Source organism: Cyphomyrmex costatus, unplaced genomic scaffold, assembly GCF_001594065.2.
Source record: "Cyphomyrmex costatus isolate MS0001 unplaced genomic scaffold, Ccosl1.0 scaffold1481, whole genome shotgun sequence".
Classification (NCBI taxonomy): Eukaryota; Metazoa; Arthropoda; class Insecta; order Hymenoptera; family Formicidae; genus Cyphomyrmex; species Cyphomyrmex costatus.
The window spans coordinates 11,848-31,096 of NW_017275479.1; the positions used below are offsets into that span (position 1 = coordinate 11,848).

At 38.4% G+C, this 19,249-nt stretch overlaps 4 protein-coding genes across 4 annotated transcripts; 3 read left to right on the top strand and 1 right to left on the bottom strand.

The window, feature by feature from the left end:
* Positions 1–3,535: 3,535 nt before the first annotated feature.
* LOC108783337 (uncharacterized) lies at positions 3,536–6,458 on the top strand. The gene is made up of 7 exons (XM_018551885.1): positions 3,536–3,640; positions 4,459–4,672; positions 4,783–4,971; positions 5,137–5,223; positions 5,468–5,801; positions 6,067–6,149; positions 6,334–6,458. The coding sequence occupies exons 1-7, from the start codon at positions 3,582–3,584 to the stop codon at positions 6,454–6,456; spliced, it is 1,089 nt and encodes a 362-aa protein (XP_018407387.1). The 5' UTR covers positions 3,536–3,581; the 3' UTR covers positions 6,457–6,458.
* A 205-nt stretch (positions 6,459–6,663) lies between these two features.
* Positions 6,664–9,040, bottom strand: LOC108783344 (putative nuclease HARBI1). The gene is made up of 6 exons (XM_018551890.1): positions 8,732–9,040; positions 8,165–8,280; positions 7,861–8,054; positions 7,439–7,571; positions 7,194–7,338; positions 6,664–7,124 (listed from the first exon to the last, which is right to left on the bottom strand). The coding sequence occupies exons 1-6, from the start codon at positions 8,763–8,765 to the stop codon at positions 6,664–6,666; spliced, it is 1,083 nt and encodes a 360-aa protein (XP_018407392.1). The 5' UTR covers positions 8,766–9,040.
* A 4,517-nt stretch (positions 9,041–13,557) lies between these two features.
* Positions 13,558–14,352, top strand: LOC108783339 (uncharacterized). Its single transcript, XM_018551886.1, has one exon. The coding sequence runs from the start codon at positions 13,558–13,560 to the stop codon at positions 14,350–14,352; it is 795 nt and encodes a 264-aa protein (XP_018407388.1).
* A 42-nt stretch (positions 14,353–14,394) lies between these two features.
* LOC108783340 (uncharacterized) lies at positions 14,395–18,669 on the top strand. The gene is made up of 2 exons (XM_018551887.1): positions 14,395–14,643; positions 14,872–18,669. Exons 1-2 carry the CDS (start codon positions 14,395–14,397, stop codon positions 18,667–18,669), a joined length of 4,047 nt encoding a protein of 1,348 aa, XP_018407389.1.
* The last annotated feature ends 580 nt before the right edge of the window (positions 18,670–19,249 follow it).

Here is a 19,249-nt window from a genome sequence, read left to right on the forward strand (position 1 = left end):
GCCTCCATGGCTCCACGAGATTTTATTTCCACCGTGGAAATTGGATAGGTCTCCATTAGACATCCATCCTACCTCCATGGCTCCACGAGATTTTGTTTCCACGATCGACATTGGACAGATCTCTATTAGACATCCATCCTACCTCCATGGTTCCACGAGATTTTATTTCCACCGTGGAAATTGGATAGGTCTCCATTAGACGGCCATCCTACCTCCATTGCTCCACAAAACTTTATTTCCACGATCGACATTGGATGGATCCCCATTAGACATCCATCCTACCTCCATGGCTCCACGAGATTTTATTTCCATCGTGGAAATTGGATAGGTCTCCATTAGACGGCCATCCTACCTCCATTGCTCCACAAAACTTTATTTCCACGATCGACATTGGATGGATCCCCATTAGACATCCATCCTACCACCATAGCTCCACGAAGGTTTATTTCCACGATGGAAATTGGATAGGTCTCAATTTGACATCCATCCTACTTCTATGGCTCTACGAGATTTTATTTCCACGTTGAATATCGAATAGATCTCTATTAGACATCCATTCTTCCTCCATGTTTGTACCAGATTTTTTCCACGTTGGAAATCAGTTAGAGAGGTCTCCGTTAGACGTTCACCTGCCCTCCATAGATGTATTGGATCTTATTTGCGTCGTGGAAATCGGATAGATATCTATTAGGGCTCCAGTAAATATCTATAGGCCAATAGATTTATATTTTCACAGTTGAAATCTGATATTGCGATTCTATATATTCATATTTTACTTTCTTTAATAGTGGAAGTCAGATGGACGTCCATTCATTAGAACTCCATCATGTCTGTATAGCTTCATGAAGCCCTATATTTCGACGTTGGGACTCACATAAACGTTCATTAGGATTCCATCTTACTTCCGTAGCTCCACGAAACACTATTTCGATGCTAGAAGTCATATACCTCCATTTGAGATCCTTCGCATCTCTTGAGTCATTCCATGGGATTTTATTTTTGAAACAGATATTGGAAATGCCTCTATCAGAGATCCATCTGACCTCCATAATATAGTCTAAAAATTCGTTAGCATTTTTAAAAGAAAAAATCAAAAATAATAAAAAATGCCAATATGAGCTGACACTGGATGATAGTGTGTATGATAATATTTATTCTGTATTGTAATTAGGTATACGTTTCGATCTCAAGCAGAGATCGAAATAACATATACATAATTATAATAAAGAAATATTATCATATACACATTATCATCTGCAGTGTCGGCTCATATTAGCATTTTTTATTATTTTTGATTTATTCTTCTGAGCTTTTAATTATTACTTAATTTTTAAAAAAATTACATTAAATTATAGTATATATAATTAATAAATGTATATATATATATAAGTCGCGTCGATCGCGAGCAATTTTAAAAGTAGCAGTCAGTTAAGATGAGAGACGAGATCGAGACGTGCGAAGGAAAAGTCTGTGCTGCGAAATATATATATAGAGAAACGAATACGAGTGGCGAGTTGTTAAAATACGAGATACGAGTTACGAGTAAAGCGCTTCTAAGTTATATTGAGATTCTTGAGTATATAAACGAGTACGAGTCGAGCGTTTTGTGAAATCGGAGTGATTTTAGACAGACGACGAGAAAAGACGGACAATGTAACGAGACGTATACTTCGCGAAATTTATGTAATAACATAGTAATAAATTTGACTGGACATTTTTTAATTAATTAAGCTTATATTTAATTTCAAAATTACACAACTCTTTCAAGTTTCCAAGTCACATTCCTACAAATTTTGGGGGCTCGTCCAGAGATTGAAAGAGCCGTTAACGAAAGTTCTAGATGTGACACGCGAACAAACCGTGACCGCGCGCAAGGTGATCTAAACACAAAAAGTGTGTATATATTTTCGGCGTATAGTTCGTGTGTATACTAAAGACAAAGAGTGTGATAACGAACAGCTGATTTAAATTGTGTGTTGTGCGAGGAATGTGACTTTAAGAACTGCGAAATCATTTTGATCCGTATGAGGAACTTGAGCGATTTTACGGTTGTCGCGTTAAAGAGAGTGCTCGAGGAGCGTGGATATTCATCGGCGGGAACGAAAGCAGAATTAATAATACGAGTGATGGAAGCCGATCCGAGTGGCGAGTGGCTGCGCGACGAAGGTGCGGGCAGTGAAGTTAGTGATCAACATGGTAATGTTGAGGGTGCATCGCAGACGAGTGCGCGACCGAATCTCGATGTGCAACAGAAAGAAATCGAGATCTATCGAAGAGAGAAAGAGTTGGCGGAGCGCGAACTGGAGTTGATGCGACGCGAATTGGAGTTGGTGCGTCGAGGTCAGATGCCTCAGGAGGGTGAGAACGCGGTCGGTGGCGGGACTCGGCAGCGAGTTGTGAACGATGATGATGATGTGCGAGGTCAATCTGCGAACGCGAGAGTGAATATAACAGCTATTGCTGATCTACTTAGTTATTTTGATGGCAAATCGGCGACTTATGATATATGGGAGAAGCAGATCCGATTGTTAAAAGCTACCTATCGACTGGAGGACGACGCTGCAAGACTGATAATCGGCATGCGCTTGAAAGGCAAAGCTTTGGAGTGGCTGCATTCTAAACCGGAATACGTGGGAATGCCATTTGACTCACTTTTGCGTGAGCTGCAGAGCATGTTCCACCGGCGGCAGACCAAAGTGACTATGAGAAAGAAATTTGAAGAGCGTATCTGGAAGAAGGACGAGACTTTTCATGAATACTGTCATGAGAAAATCATCATAGGAAATAGAGTTCCAATCGACGATGACGAGCTGCTCGAATATGTTATTGATGGTATACCAGATGAGGCGCTACGAAATCAGGCACGTGTGCAGGGATTCGAAACTGTGGACACGCTTTTGAGAGGTTTTGAGAAAGTGACCTTCCGAGAACGAGGTATGTCAAACACATCGAAGCATAATAATAATAGAAATAACAGCAAAGGAGAGAAGAAAGAAAACAAGGTTGGCGATAATAATAAGAAGAATATTGCCATCCATTGCCATAATTGCGGTATGCGTGATCATCTAGGAATTAATTGCCCGACGAAAGAACAAGGAGTAAAATGCTTTGAGTGTAATGAACGTGGACACATTGCTTCGAAATGTCCTAGGAAAATAGAAGGTACAAAAAGAAGTTACGCTGCCACGCGTCCTATCAAGCGAAGATATGTTAAAGATGTTGTTGTTGGTGAACAACAAATAAAGGCTCTAATAGATTCTGGTAGTGACCTCACAATGATGCGTGCGGATGAATACGTGAAGCTGGGATCGCCATGTTTCAGGCCTGGGGGCCTATTCTGTAACTTTTTGCGTTATAAATCTTCTAACGAGGTTTGTGTTATCTCGTAACGCATTATTCTTCAGAACTATATTCTGTAAGCTATGTTTACGCTTTGCGTTATGAGTTGTCGATACTTCGGGCATCTTCGGAATTATAACGCAAGATGCGAAGAAACTAGGACGAAATGATGATGTAATAAACTTTAAACCAATCAACGGAAAGAATTTAAATTATTTCAATATTACTATCTAAGTAAAGAAATGTGTGAAAATAGCCAAGAAACAGCAACTAATAGTAAGGGGGCAAAAAGTTATTCAAGGTAAATATATAATATAAATATATAAATGCATAATAGGTTATATTATTTTACATTAATTTATATACATACAATAAATAAATTATAAAATATATAATGTTCGTAAAAAAATGTTTGTAAATATAATGTAATGTTTGCGTTATTGTAAAGAAATATTTTCACGATGTTTTGTAATTATTTTATTACTATTATTATTGTATAGATGTTTTTTTAAAGACACTTCGTTTGATAATTGCGTGACTCTTATTAGCCTTTATACCTTTTTATTATATATTTGATATATCGAGAGTCATTTATTTCGAGATTATTATGTAAATATAATATTGTTAATGATCTAATTATAATTAATTTAATAACTTAACCTAATATATAATTACAGTGAACATACGTCCTTTATTGCAAAGGACAATCCTTTATTTCAGGTATAGCTGTCCTTTACATTTATTTGTTTCTTTAAAATTTAATTTTGTCCTTTATTTTCCAATATTGTCCTTTATTGTCCTTTATTTTGACATTATGTTAAATTCTTTTCCAACTAGCGTCCAATGTCTATATCATATCAATGAGCAAATTTTTTTAGAAAATATGTTCCAGTTTTATGCATATAAATACAATTTGTTTCTGCTAATTATATTTCTTAATTTTCTAAATTAACTTGTGTGACATGATTTTTTCAATAGGGATGGCTTAATTCGTAAAGATATTAGAATAAATTTATAGATGTATGCATACATTTTAAATATGAGAATAGGAATAAATTTTTAATCTACTTTGTGTACATACATGTATATAACAAAGCATAATAAATTTTATATTGTTAGTATGAAAACCGAAAAGAAAAAGACAAGAGCTCCTAAAGCAACGATGAAGCAGCTAGATTTTCTAATTGCATACATGGAGAACCATACTGCTTTCGCTACTGGCAAATTATTAGGAGCAAGGGGAAAGCCAGCTCATGATGACCAATGGAAACACTTAATGGAACAGTTAAATCATTTAGATGGACCATCAAAAAATATAGAAGGTTGGAAAAAGGTATGTTATATTATATACGTTTCATAAATTAAATATTATTTCTTTATACATTGCTTTTTTTCTTTTAACAAAATGCTTCTTCTTTATAAAATTGATGTAACATATTATAGCTTTGGTGTGATCAGAGAAGCCAAGCTAGGTCTCGTGCAGCAAAAGCCAAAGAAGTACAACGACGTACTGGCAATACAGGAGAAAACATTCAGTTGAAGGATTTTGATTTACGAATTTTATCTATTTTTGGAGGCGAATCCTCGGTAGGATTACCTATAATGGAAATAGGATTTGGGGAACGACCTGAGGTTTGTTTTTTTTACACATAATTATATAAACATTATTGATCTTTCATATATTCCACGGCATCATGGCTTTATCCTGTGTATTTATTTTAATTATTTTATACTTTTACATTCCTATTTTTATTATTTGCATGTCATGAATAAATTAAAATTTGTCTATTTAAACAGGATATTAATGATCCATCATTAGTATTAGGATTGACATCTAATAATGTCTCGGAGAAAGAAAATATTACCATTAATGACAAAGAAAATGTAAGTAGTACATGTAAACTAATATAATAAAATTAAATATATAGCGTTTTCCACTGGGAAAACTGGTGCAACACTAGCGCCGTGCTACCCAATCAGCATACCATATTTAAAAAATATTTTTTAAATATGGTATGCTGATTGGATAGCACGGCGCTAGTACTGCACCAGTTTTCCCAGTGGAAAACGCTATTAGTCTCTTTAGGCACAACAATTTTTTAAGTAAAATAAATTGTCTTATATTTAGGAAATTGCAATAACTGATAAAAATATAAATGATGAAGAGAATGTTATTTCATTTCCATTGAACGAAGAAGATACTTTTGTACAAAATGTTAATGAACAAACACGTAAATCATATAATTCTATCACTGATCTAATTCTTCATGAGTCTATTGATGAGCCTTCTACCAGTAGCCAACATTTATCTTGTAATATTTCAACTGCATTAAAAACAACTGATCAGTCCATTAATGAGTCCCCTGTTAGTAGTAAACATGTATCTTCTAATATTTCAACTGCACTAAAATCAATCTCGAAACGACCATTGGCTGATATATTAAATGCAACTAAATGCAGCAGTAAGTATAATGTATAATATAAATGTTCCAACATTATTCAGGGCCTATTTCATCAATGCAAATTAATCAAATCAGTTCATCAAATTACAAGCGTAATTGATTAATTCTGGAAAAGCTGGTTAACAACAAATGATGTTTGGACAATTCCAATACAACACTGAATTTAATCGATTGATTTGCTTAACTCACGTTGGTGAAATTTGTTTTCAATATTATTATACATTTATATTACGTTATTTCTTAATTAAGATTTTTATTCTTCAAGAGAAACGTCTGAAAAGCTCTAATATAGAAGAAACGAAAGATTACATTACAAAGACGCAAGAAAAACAAAATGAAACTTTACAGGTATATTATAATTTATCTGATTCTTTCTATTTCATAAAATAATTGTAAACTTCCTATTTCGTATGCATATATGTATACACTTTTTACGTGCGCGCGCTCACGAACTTAATGTTTTAAAATATAATATGAATAACGGTTTATAAATGAAATTACATAATTCTAATGCATTTTTATATATTACTAGGAAATGCTTGGAACATTAAACCGCATTGCTTCTGGAACAGAAGAACAAAATAAACTTTTCAAAGCATTATTAATTACATTAGATCAGTTAATAAATGTTTTTTCTACGACTGTTCAGGACTAAGGTTCAGGATAAGAATAAGATATGAAGATAATATAGATAAGAATGTTTTAAAGAAATGTTTTTAAGATAATATAGATAAAAATGTTTTTATTTATGTTTCGATATTTTATTATATAGTTTTTTTTTAGTATAAGAAGCAAAGTATAATAAGTAAAACAAATATATGTATAATCGCATAATAAATCATTTTGAATATTATCAAATCGTTCAATCTTCTCGTAAATCAAATTGAGTTCGAAGAATTCTTCTCTGTACTCTTCTTGCTTCTATTAATCTATTTCCCTGATTTAAATGCGCTTCATTAGCATCAATTATTTCTTGTGCTCTGATACGGTTACAGGCTCTGACATTTGCAAGTTCAGCTCTTTGGACAGCTTCAGCTTCGCCCTCTTCATCTATATCGAATTCTCTATGCATAAGATTAAAATGAAATCGAATATTGTGCAATACAGCACAAGCTGTTATTATATTTGATGCTATAATTGGTTCGTAATGCAATACACGATGACTGAGGAGACATCTCCATACATTTTTTAGAAGTCCAAACATTCTTTCGACACAATTTCTAGTTGATGAATGACATTCTGTGTATCGAGCTTCTGCGCTTCCTTCTGCTGCACCTATGATTGGTGTCATTAACCAAGGTTCCAAGCTGTAGCCTGAATCGCCTATCAATGAAACATATTTTATTATTATTAAATAAATATAAAATAGCAATCATGTGCGCACATACTAACCCAAAAGCCATGTTGATTGCTCTCCAGATTCATATAACCGCATCATTTCATTCCTTACGGCAGAATTTTTCCAAATAAAGTTATCATGTACACTTCCTGGAAATCTGGCGTTTATACTCAGAATTTCTAAATCGTGCGACGATACCTTATCAATAATATTAATAGAGTTAAATGATTACATTTTATACAATACATATCAGTGCATTATGTTTATTTACAATATAATTATTTCTAGTGAGACTTACTGCCTGCACGTTTATAGAATGGAAACCTTTATGGTTAAGGTATGCTTCCTCATGAATTTTAGGTCTCACAATTGCTACGTGAGTACAATCGAGGCAACCGATTACTCCTTTAAAATTTCTTTCTTCTTGAAATCTGTAATCATATTTTTAATAGAAACAAAAAATTATTATAATAATCATAAGTAAAGTGAAAGTAGACAAGCTTATTATTTAAAATAAGAAATTATTTACAATCAATATATAACCGTTTATAACAATTATAACTACATTTAAGATCATTCATGCATAATTATTTAAATTATATTGTTATGAAATTATTATGTAATGCACATATTTTTGTATATATTGTATATATTATATATATATATATACACAATCAGTTTTAAAGTTTTATTATAATTATACAAATAATATAATATTACCTTTCTTTCAAAACTGCTCGTTCTTCTTCTGTCCTTGGAAATCTTATCCATTCATGAGCAAGCACTTCAATAATAGCTAATGCTACTGTCCTTACCACTCTACTCACAGCTGGTTGTGATAATGATACTAAATAATCATTGCCGATACCTTTCTGGTAGGAGCCAATAGCAAAAAATCTTAATGCACATAAAACCTATTTCAAACATTAAAAGCATTGTTTATAACACATAGTTACTACTTTCAGTAATGTATTTAATAAAAAATATATATATTTAATGTTTATATAATTGAATACATAATTACTTGGGTTTGTACACTTATTCCACTCTTTCGTCTACGCTGCACAAAGGGTTCAAGTACATTACATAAATAAGTCACCGCTTCTTTTGACAATCGAAAAATTCTGATAAATTGGTCATCTATTAAATTAAATGGGTCGATATTATCTCTTAATGCTTTCATAACTTTACAATTTTCTCTCATTGCTTCCTCTTCAGCAACATTTAATAAATTTCTTAATAGTGGTGCAGCCATTTCTTTGATAAATTTTGAACTTCTACATTATATGTATTATTAGTACTAAATATTATCTGGTAATATTTATTATTAGTAGAAATAAGAAACTAATATATTGTTAAATACAATGAAAAAAATCTTGGTCATTTTTGGTCCAATGAATGATCGTCAATCAATTTTGATTTAATGTCCAACTTAATGTAGTTAATCCATTGATACAATAACTACATTCATTTATTTAACTACATATTCACTCTTGCAATGAATTCTAATAATTTTGTAATCTAAATCGTTATGGGAATTCATTGGACCAATTTTCATTAATTCAATTAATATTTTATTGTATTTACTTACCGTTTTGATTCAGTGTAGGTACCTGACTTAACATTGAGTCTTGTACCGTACTCCACTTCTTTTTTTAGCCTTCGTATGTTGAAATAATTGGATTTTCGAGACCCGTGTACTGTATCCACGATTACAAAAGTTACATTAACCTAACTATATGATTGCGTTAATGAATTTAACGCTGTCCAATAGCCCGCGTTAATGTTACTTTACATAACGCGAAGAGATACTTTACAAATTGCGTTCAGATAGCTTACAGAATACAATTTTCTAGTTAAAGATAATATAACGCGAACTTTTCGCAAATGTAACGCAACTTGACAACATCGTACGTTAAGACATATTTTTAGAATACGAAATCGTAAAGCATGCGTTACTCCCCATATAACGCATGCGTTATGACTATAACGCATGCGTTAAAAAGTTACAGAATAGGCCCCCTGGAGGAGTGTGGTTTCGTGGCATAGGATCAGACGATAATACGACCTTGAGAGAGTTTCAAACTGAGATCGTAATCGACGGTCACTCTTATCCCATACGTATATAAGTGGTTTCAGATACTTTGTTTCAGTATCAAATGTTAATAGGAACCAATTTTCTGGATACTGTGGAGGTTAATATCAAACTGGGAGAAGTTTCCATCAGCCCGGTGCAATCAATGTGCAGTATTGAAGATGCAATTCCGGAAATATTTAAAATAGACTTGATGGAGGAGGAGAGTCCGGAGACATGTCGTGAAGATGTTGCTTCTGTGGAGAGCGTTGAGCAGCAGACGGCGCTGCGAAGTCTTGTTGAGAGCTATAAGCCAAGCAAAACGTATATAAATGATGTTAAAATGAAACTTATTTTAAGCGATGAAGAGCCAGTCTACCAGTCAGCAAGGCGGTTGTCTCCGTCGGAGAGGCTTGCAGTCAATGACCAGATTGACGAATGGATCGAAGATGGAATCGTTCAACCATCTACTTCGGATTACGCTAGTCCAGTGGTGTTGGTCAAAAAGAGAGACGGGTCGACTAGATTGTGTATCGATTATCGAATGTTTAACAAGAAAGTTATTAAGGATCGCTACCCTCTGCCACTGATAGAGGATCAGTTGGACTTGTTGCAGGACGCTCGGGTTTTCAGTGTGCTTGACTTGAAGAATGGATTTTTCCACGTGGAGATGGACAAAGAGAGTAGAAAGTACACGGCTTTCATCGTCCCTGACGGGCATTACGAATTTCTAAGAGCTCCTTTTGGTCTCTGTAATTCGCCGGCTGTGTTTCAGAGATTCATTAATTCGGTCTTTAAGGATCTGATGCGGCGTGGCGTGATTCTGGCTTATAATGGACGACTTGATCATTCCATCAAGAGATGTCGAAGACGGCGTGAGGAGACTTTAAATGGTTCTAGAGACAGCTAGCAAAACTGGACTCAATATAAATTGAAAGAAGTGCAGTTTCCTTCAGACCAGGGTGGAGTTTCTTGGCCATGTCATTGAGGGAGGACGCGTACGTCCGTCGGATCATAAGACCGAAGCGGTACCACGTTTCCCTGAGCCGACAAGCATCAGGAATGTACAGAGCTTCTTGGGTTTGAGTGGCTATTTTCGGAAGTTTATCCCTGGATACTCCACAATAGCACGCCCACTGACGGATCTTCTGAAAACGGGTGTGCGATTCCATTTTGATGATGCAGAGAGGAGTGCCTTTGTGCGACTCAAGACGACGTTGATCGAGAAGCCAGTGTTAAACTTATATCGAGTTGGAGCGGACACGGAGTTACATACAGACGCTTCCGCGCACGGATATGGTGCGATCTTGCTACAAAAAAATAATGAGAATGGTCTTTTCCATCCTGTTTACTACTCCAGTGGGAAGACGACGCCTGCTGAGTTCAAATATACGAGCTACGAGTTGGAGGTCTTGGCTGTGATTAAGACATTAAGAAAATTTTGCGTCTACTTGTTGGGTATCGCATTCAAGATTGTGACTGATTGTCGTGCCTTTGTGCTCACCATGAACAAAAAAGACTTGTGCGTGCGGGTTGCGCGATGGGCCCTGCTGTTGGAAGAGTTCCAGTACACTGTGGAGCATCGCCCCGGAAGAAATATGACGCATGTCGATGCACTCAGCCGTAATCCGTTGCCAGAGTGCTTGGTGATCGGCGAGTCGAATGCGGGACTGACCATGGTGGAAGTATACATGGTGTGCTTAGTTTTGCGTTGTCTCATTCTAAAATCTCCCGACTCTCTCTTTTCTTGTCGCCGAAAAAAATAGACCTGCCACCACAAAAAATATTCCTAGAATAGTGGGTATTTCGCGCTGTTATGTTGCAAATCACACTAGGAAGCAGCACATGTATACACACAGACACACAATGCATATAAACATTGACATCTCTACTTTAATATCTTAATAATTGTAATTAAAGTATGTATATATTCACATGTGCATAATAAGCTAAGCTTATAAACTAAGCTTACATGTGCATTGCAGCATGAATCGGTGTCTTCTTCGACACTAGCTGTATTTCCATTGCCGAATGTAGACTCCAATATTTCAGATAGTTTTAGTAGTTAATTTAATATAAGTAATAGACATTATTAAGAAAAACACTTTACAGATTTTACATAAATTGTCTATATCAATTTTACTCAATGTGCATGTATGCATACGAGTAAAATGTATATTTTTGGAGTCTCAGAAAAAGTAGCAGAAGAAGATAATATTATAATGTTTCAACAAAATCGAAGTAAAAATAAACATTGACATAAATTTGACTTAAAGTAATTAAATATTACTATTATCAACACTTACCATTTAGAGTATTGGATGGAATTACACTTCCTCCTATGTTTTTAAGCCATCCTTCACGCATAATGGCATTATTCGGCAACTTGTGGAAGCTTACTTCCTCCGGAGTACACGTTATGTTGGTGTTCTTACACGCTTTAACAATACACCGCACCATTTTACTTCAAATTTTCACTTTAATTTCAAAATAACAGGCCTGCACGTTTCTTTCAGGAGACGGCTAAAGACAGACTGAGATAGATGCTCCACGGCGCATGCATAAAAGAGACACTACTAGTTCAGTACTGCCAACCTTTCTAAGTTGGCCGCCCTATGTTTTTCGGTGACAACCGCGTTGAAAAGGGGCGTGGTTTACGAGTTCTGAGCACACCATGTATACTTCCACCATGGGACTGACGGCTAGACTTGGGAAGGCGCAGAAGGAGGATGACGTTGTGAAGAAGCTGCGTGACTCGGTTCTTCGTGGACAGACTCGAGACTATCTACTTCGAGGTAATCTGTTATTTAAAGAATCTAATGGTGATTTACAACTTGTAGTTCCAAAGAAGATGCAGAGTCAGATCATCCAGATGGTACACGAGTGAGGTCATTTCTCTGTAGGCAAGACGGAGAGCTTGGTGAAGGCCGATTACTGGATCCCCAGTCTGCGGTAACGTGTTGAAAGAGTTGTGTTTTTCAAAATTAAAATTTATGAAAAGTTTAGTGTGTTGTAATTTCTTTTGTCAAAAAGTTTGCTTAAAACTGACTATACAATGCATTTATACATTCGGTAGTAATTGTAAAATACACTATTTATATATTCAATTATTATAATATTATTTTACATGGCTCTCTTCTGATAACATCTTTCTATTATACCTATTTAACTAATATAAATTTTTATAAAAAACAACAAAATCTATGATATTAATGTCGGTATTATAAACAAGCAATAAAATATAAGATGAACAATCTTTATTAAATAATATAATTAATTAAATACGAAACGTTTCGACTCATACAGAAGTCCTCTTCAGTCAAATACAAATTTGGAAATAACATTATAAATTAAATATATGGAAATCCGTCTAATAGTCTTCTTTAGTCAATTTGTTAGTGAAAGAAAATCATCTCTTAAAGTAATATCCGCATCATGATTCTACGGTAATATTATAGCTTTAAATTGATAAATAGTAGAAAAGAATAAAATAACTCAAATAGTGTATATAACTTACGGAAATTTCAGATGCTCTAGGTATAATTTTCTTTCTTCCAATTAAAATGATATAAATCCAATTAAAATTAAAGTGATATTACCGCGGTAGTTATTTAGAGTTGCGTTGTAAAGTCTGAAAAAAATTTTCGGCACGCGATTAGAGAAACTACATACGCGGTATATAAAATTCACACACAATGATAATAAGCATTGTTATGCGTTCATTCGTTAAGTCGTGCACGACATATATATATCCTTCATGAGGGACAGCTCTCGCATGGGCTCATATACATAAAATCACATACACACTCCTATACTATGACCAGGCAGCGACGATGCCTCCGTTCTTCACGAAAACAACACTCGGTTGTATTCGGCGGTAGCGGAGGGGATCGGGGCTACGAAGGCTCGTCCTCCAATCTTTACCTTTTCGGCCATTCCCGTATTACTAACGGTCCTACGTTCATCTATGCGAGATTACACGTATAGAAACCGCACGTTTATTCAACTCAGTTTCGTTGTGCACAAATTTTAATAAACTAAGAAGTATAACAAACCAGTGTGTGAATTCATTGTACAACAATCGTACAGACCTATACGAAACCACAGTGTAACCGTTCGCGTCGGTTGCGCTGATAAAGGACGGAACATTTTGGTGCCTCCTGTGAGGTACGAGCGCTCGATGCCCAAGGACATTGACATTGGCTCGACTTCTGTGAAACAACCATCATCGACATACGATTCAATCCAATCATCAGAAGTGGCACATCCGTCGCATTCCATACACAGACGTATAGACTAGCGTAAGTTATTCGTTTACACTTTGACTACAGTCAAACGTAACAATGGCCGAGAGAATCAAATTCCTTGTCCAAAAGCGAACCTCTTTAAAATCCCAATTAACCAGTTTTTCGAATCTCCTCGACAAAGGTGAATTAAGTAACACTTCATTGAAATTACGAGTCTCGCGTATAACCGACTTATTTAACGCGTTCGAAGAGTACAACGACGAACTTGCTCTGGTAGATCCAAGCGATGTCCACCAAGACGAATTTACCCAGATTCAAGAGCGGTTTTTTGCTATCGCGACTAGAGTTGACGACACCTTAAGCGCGGCGGGTTCAACAGTCAGCGGTTTATCTAGTATCGATGCACGAAGCGATAACGTTGATAATTCAACCAGGGCAAAAAAGCGGCGAATGAAGCTGCCAGATACGCCGCTGCCCACGTTCGACGGCAAGGTCGAGAAGTGGTTGTCATTTAAAAACGCGTTTCACAATATGATAGGGTCGCGAGATGATCTTTCCGATGTAGATAAGTTACACTATCTGAAATCAAGTTTGAATGGGGAAGCGGCCAATAAGACAAGGATATTCGAGATCGACGGAATAAATTATTCTAAGGCATGGGAGTTATTGCAACGGTCATATGAGGTTAAACGTATTTTGATTTCACGGCATCTCTCTTTAATCACAAGCATGCCCGTATTAGAAAAGGAAACATCAGACGGCCTGTCCAAGCTCGCGGATGATATCCAACAACACGTGGCCTTATTAAACACGTTGGGAGTTTCCGTCGGTGCCGAAATGCTCGTTCACGTGTTAGAAAGCAAGCTCCCAAGACGTACCTTGGAAAAATGAGAAACAACTCTCTCGAGAGACGAATTCCCCAAACTCGATGATATGTACGAGTTTTTATACAAAACCGCGGTATGCGTATCGAGGCGGGAAAGATCGAAGATCGCGGATTCGGAGAAAGAGAAAGGTGAGCCCCCAGCTAAAAAGAAGAAACACGCCGTTAATAAGGCATTTCTGTTAAACACGTCGCGTGTTTGTGTAGCATGTAAAGTAAAGAAACATCCATTATATATATGCGACGCCTTTAAGCGCTTGTCGGTACCTAAGCGTATCGAATTAGTAAAGGGCGCCAAAGTGTGCTTTAATTGTTTGCGCTCCCACCGGAACACTCCGTGCAGGTTTTCGAGTTGCACTATTTGCCAGAAGCGTCACAATACGCTCTTACATCTGGAGAATTACGCGGCCACTCACCAACCCGGTACCGTAACAACCGAGGCTATACAAACCGAATGACTAGTGTCTTCGGCCGGAAGGGAGGCGGTAACCCTTGCGTCAACGGCGCTCATTTCATCCACGCCGCAGTTACTCACAAGCGCTTCGGTGTACATTAGGGATTACAAAAAGGGCTTTGTCAAGTGTCGCGCCTTACTAGATACATGTTCGACCACTAATTTCATCTCCGAGTCCGTTGTCGAACGTCTAGGTATCCCGGTAATTGAGAGCGCTACGTCGATCGGCGCTATCAACGACACAAGTACCAGATCGAGAGGCTTTGTGCGCGTCACTGTGCAGTCAATACATGACGGCTTCTGTAGAGAACTGACATGTTTGACGATCCCGGCCATAGCGAACTCGATCCTGTCTGAAGCCTTTCCGCGAGAGCTCATGAAGTTACCGTCGAATATTAAGCTAGCCGATCCAAATTTCCATTTGCCCCGGCCCATAGATTTATTGATCGGATCAGGAACGACTTTATCGCTTTTCTGTATAGGTCAAATTAACTTATCATATGCGGGCCACGATTTATATATACAGAAAACGCGTCTTGGTTGGGTGGTCGCCGGTAGTGCTCCGTTTTGTTCTTCTTCAAAATTAATGAATTGTCAGCTAATCGACTTAGAGAATCAAATTACTAAGTTTTGGAAGATTGAGGAGATTTCCGGGACACACCCGAGATCCAAGGAAGAAATCGAATGCGAAGCTCACTTCGCGAAAACGGCTTCTCGCAACGCGAACGGACGGTATGTAGTTTCGCTGCCGTTTCGTGATGCGTGTAAACACCTCGGAGAGTCGCGAAGTATGGCGCTTAAACGATTTTCGGCATTGGAACGAAAGTTTGACAGGAACACGTCATTTAAGGAAGAATATACGCGAGCGTTCGAACAATATCTCATATTAAAGCATATCTCAATGGTAGACGACGCTGATACCGACGGGTACTACATGCCACATCACGCGGTTTTAAAGGATTCGAGCGACATTACCAAAATCCGGATAGTGTTCGACGCATCGGCAAAAACGACTACCGGTACATCGTTGAATGATGTATTAATGGTGGGGCCGACGATACAGAATACGCTATTTGCACATTTAATTCGTTTTCGAACCTACGAATACGCGGTGACCGCGGACATCGAAAAGATGTATCTACAAGTTTTGCTACGCGAAAGCGATCAGAAGTATCAACGCGTTGTGTGGCGTAAAACCGACAAGATTGAGACTTTCCAATTTAATACTCTCGCGTTTGGCGTGTCGTCTTCACCATTTCTCGCAATCCGCACCCTTCATCAATTGGCGGACGATGAGCGTCGCGTGTATCCCAAAGCGGCCGAGATACTTAAAACACATTTATACGTAGACAACTTGTTGTCAGGGGCAAATGATATTGATGAAGTGATATCGATAAGAGACGATATTTCCGCCTTACTTGCTCGGGGAGGTTTTAATATTAGACAGTGGGCATCGAATGATGAACGCGTTATGAAGGACTTACCGACGCGCGCGTTACATGCAAGCCTTGCTTTAGATACAGACCATTCTTTAAAGACGTTAGGTATATCGTGGAGCATACGTGACGACGCGATATGTTATACGACTACTCCTATTCAAATTTTCGAGAAGCTCACAAAAAGAATTCTGCTATCCGCGGTCGCAAAGATCTTTGATCCGTTGGGTTTGTTGGGACCAATAGTACTGTACGCGAAAAGGTTAATGCAGGACGTGTGGCGTTCCGGAGTGCATTGGGACGAATCCGTTTCGGAAAGCATATATACCCAATGGCAGGAGTTCGTCAGACAATTAGGGCTGATAGATCAAATCTCCTTTCCACGCAAATTATTAGTCAAGGACGCCCGTGACGTACAGATTCACGGATTTTGCGATGCCAGTACAACCGGATATGGAGCATGTTTGTATATACGTTCGGAGGGAGTGACCGGTTTAGTGATTTCTAGACTTTTGTGTGCGAAATCGCGGGTCGCGCCGTTGAAGTCTGTTACACTTCCGCGACTTGAGTTATGCGGAGCGTTGTTGTTGGCTCGTCTATTCAGCGAGGCCAGTAGCGCCTTGAATCTTACTCCTAGCAGAGTGGTTTTTTGGAGTGATTCGACTATCGTTTTGCACTGGCTGAAGTCCTCACCTCACTCCCTCCACACGTTCGTGGCCAATCGCGTTAAAGAAATTCAGGAGATAACTAGCGCGGGTGAATGGCGACATGTTCGTTCCGGGGATAATCCGGCTGACGCGATTTCGAGAGCTCAGTTGCCTCGGGAGTTCGTGAAAAATCAAACGTGGTTCGAAGGGCCGTCGTGGTTGGTTAGAAACGAGAGCGAGTGGCCTAACGCCATCATGCGTGCGATCGAGATTCCCGAGATGCGAAAAAACATATGTTTACAGACAGACGTGAGTAAGTTCGAGTTGCTCGAACGGTTTTCATCTTATTCGAAGTTAATTCGAGTCGTGGCGTATTGTCTTCGCTTTCGGCGTGACAGTAAACGTACTAAATCCTTAAGCGCTGAGGAAGTCAAAGAATCGGAGATTCGGGTGCTAAAGGCGTCTCAAGAGGTTGCATTCCCCGGCGAAATCGAAGCTCTCAAGAGCGACCGCGTAATAAGCAAGACTAACATCGCGGCTCTGAGTCCGTTTCTTGATCAAAGCGGTCTCATTCGAATTGGGGGGCGTATTAGGAGAGCGGAGTTAACATTTTCACAAAAACACCCGATTTTACTTCCCAACCGATGCCACTTAACCGATTGTATAATTCGTGAGATCCATAATAATAATCATCACACGGGTATCCAAGCTACTCTGAATATCCTCCGACAGAGATTTTGGCTCCTCGATGGTCGTAATCAGGTTCGGAAAGTTATTCGTACGTGTACACGCTGCTCGAGATTCAATGCCAAAGCGGTCGAATATAAAATGGGTGACCTTCCACCGGTTCGGGTACGCCAGGCGATTCCCTTCTCTAACACTGGAGTCGACTTTTGCGGCCCCTTCTTTATTAAAGAGAAAAAACATCGTAACCGCACGCGGGTCAAGGTATACGTATGCATATTTGTATGCATGACAATTAAGGCAGTGCATCTAGAGGTTGTCAGCGACCTATCCTCCGAAGGTTTTATTGCCGCTTTACGTCGCTTCATCGCGAGAAGGGGATTGCCGCAGCATATTTTTTCCGACAATGGAACCAACTTTGTAGGCGCAAACAATAAGCTGAGAGAATTATACGTTTTATTTAACTCGGACGATCACAGAAATATCGTGGATAGATTCGCGAGCGAACGGCGAATCACGTGGCATTTCATCCCACCGATGGCACCGCACTTCGGCGGTTTGTGGGAGTCGATGGTACGGTTGTTCAAGCACCACTTTAAACGCGTCGTCGGAGACTCTCTATTTACCTTCGAGGAATTAGATACTTTTACCACCGAAGTCGAGGGTATCCTGAACTCCAGACCGATTACATCCTTATCATCCGATCCAAACGACATATTAGTCTTAACCCCTGCACATTATTTGATTGGAAAACCACTAATATCGCTTCCGGAGGGCAACTTGTCACATGTTCCAGTCAATCGTTTATCTACCTGGAAGCACATAACAAAGGTGCGACAAGATTTTTGGGCACGATGGCACAAAGAATATTTGAACGAACTACAGAAGCGCATCAAATGGGTCAAAAACGGACCGAAAATTGAGGTCGGAACGATCGTCACCATCAAAGACAAAAACCTGCCATGCATGCAGTGGGCACTGGGACGTATTCTACAAGTACACCCAGGCGAGGACGGAGTCGTACGAGTGGCTACTGTCCAGACCGCAGCCGGAGTGATAAAAAGATCAACATCATTGTTGTGTCCACTACCGTTGAAGCAATAACTAAGCGACATGCGTATGCGAAATCATGACAACGTTGTATGAACAATATATCAAATATGTAATATGCGTAATGTAATCAATAAGAGTAACATTCGAACTCAAACAGATTAGTTGATCCATACTCTCTCAACGGGGGGAGTATGTTATGCGTTCATTCGTTAAGTCGTGCACGACATATATATATCCTTCATGAGGGACAGCTCTCGCATGGGCTCATATACATAAAATCACATACACACTCCTATACTATGACCAGGCAGCGACGATGCCTCCGTTCTTCACGAAAACAACACTCGGTTGTATTCGGCGGTAGCGGAGGGGATCGGGGCTACGAAGGCTCGTCCTCCAATCTTTACCTTTTCGGCCATTCCCGTACTACTAACGGTCCTACGTTCATCTATGCGAGATTACACGTATAGAAACCGCACGTTTCTTCAACTCAGTTTCGTTGTGCACAAATTTTAATAAACTAAGAAGTATAACAAACCAGTGTGTGAATTCATTGTACAACAATCGTACAGACCTATACGAAACCACAGTGTAACCGTTCGCGTCGGTTGCGCTGATAAAGGACGGAACA

Excerpts from the sequence above, each read along its gene's own strand:
- LOC108783340 (XM_018551887.1), top strand. The coding sequence starts at position 14,395 with ATGTACGAGTTTTTATACAAAACCGCGGTATGCGTATCGAGGCGGGAA. Across the intron at positions 14,644-14,871 it reads AATTAGTAAAGGGCGCCAAA|TTACTCACAAGCGCTTCGGT; the intron begins GTGTGCTTTAAT and ends TCCACGCCGCAG.
- LOC108783337 (XM_018551885.1), top strand. The coding sequence starts at position 3,582 with ATGTGTGAAAATAGCCAAGAAACAGCAACTAATAGTAAGGGGGCAAAA. Across the intron at positions 3,641-4,458 it reads GGGGCAAAAAGTTATTCAAG|TATGAAAACCGAAAAGAAAA; the intron begins GTAAATATATAA and ends TTATATTGTTAG. Across the intron at positions 5,224-5,467 it reads CCATTAATGACAAAGAAAAT|GAAATTGCAATAACTGATAA; the intron begins GTAAGTAGTACA and ends TCTTATATTTAG.
- LOC108783344 (XM_018551890.1), bottom strand. The coding sequence starts at position 8,765 with ATGTTAAGTCAGGTACCTACACTGAATCAAAACG. Across the intron at positions 7,339-7,438 it reads ATTCTATAAACGTGCAGGCA|GTATCGTCGCACGATTTAGA; the intron begins GTAAGTCTCACT and ends ATTATTGATAAG. Across the intron at positions 7,125-7,193 it reads GCAATCAACATGGCTTTTGG|GCGATTCAGGCTACAGCTTG; the intron begins GTTAGTATGTGC and ends TTTCATTGATAG.
- LOC108783339 (XM_018551886.1), top strand. The coding sequence starts at position 13,558 with ATGGCCGAGAGAATCAAATTCCTTGTCCAAAAGCGAACCTCTTTAAAA.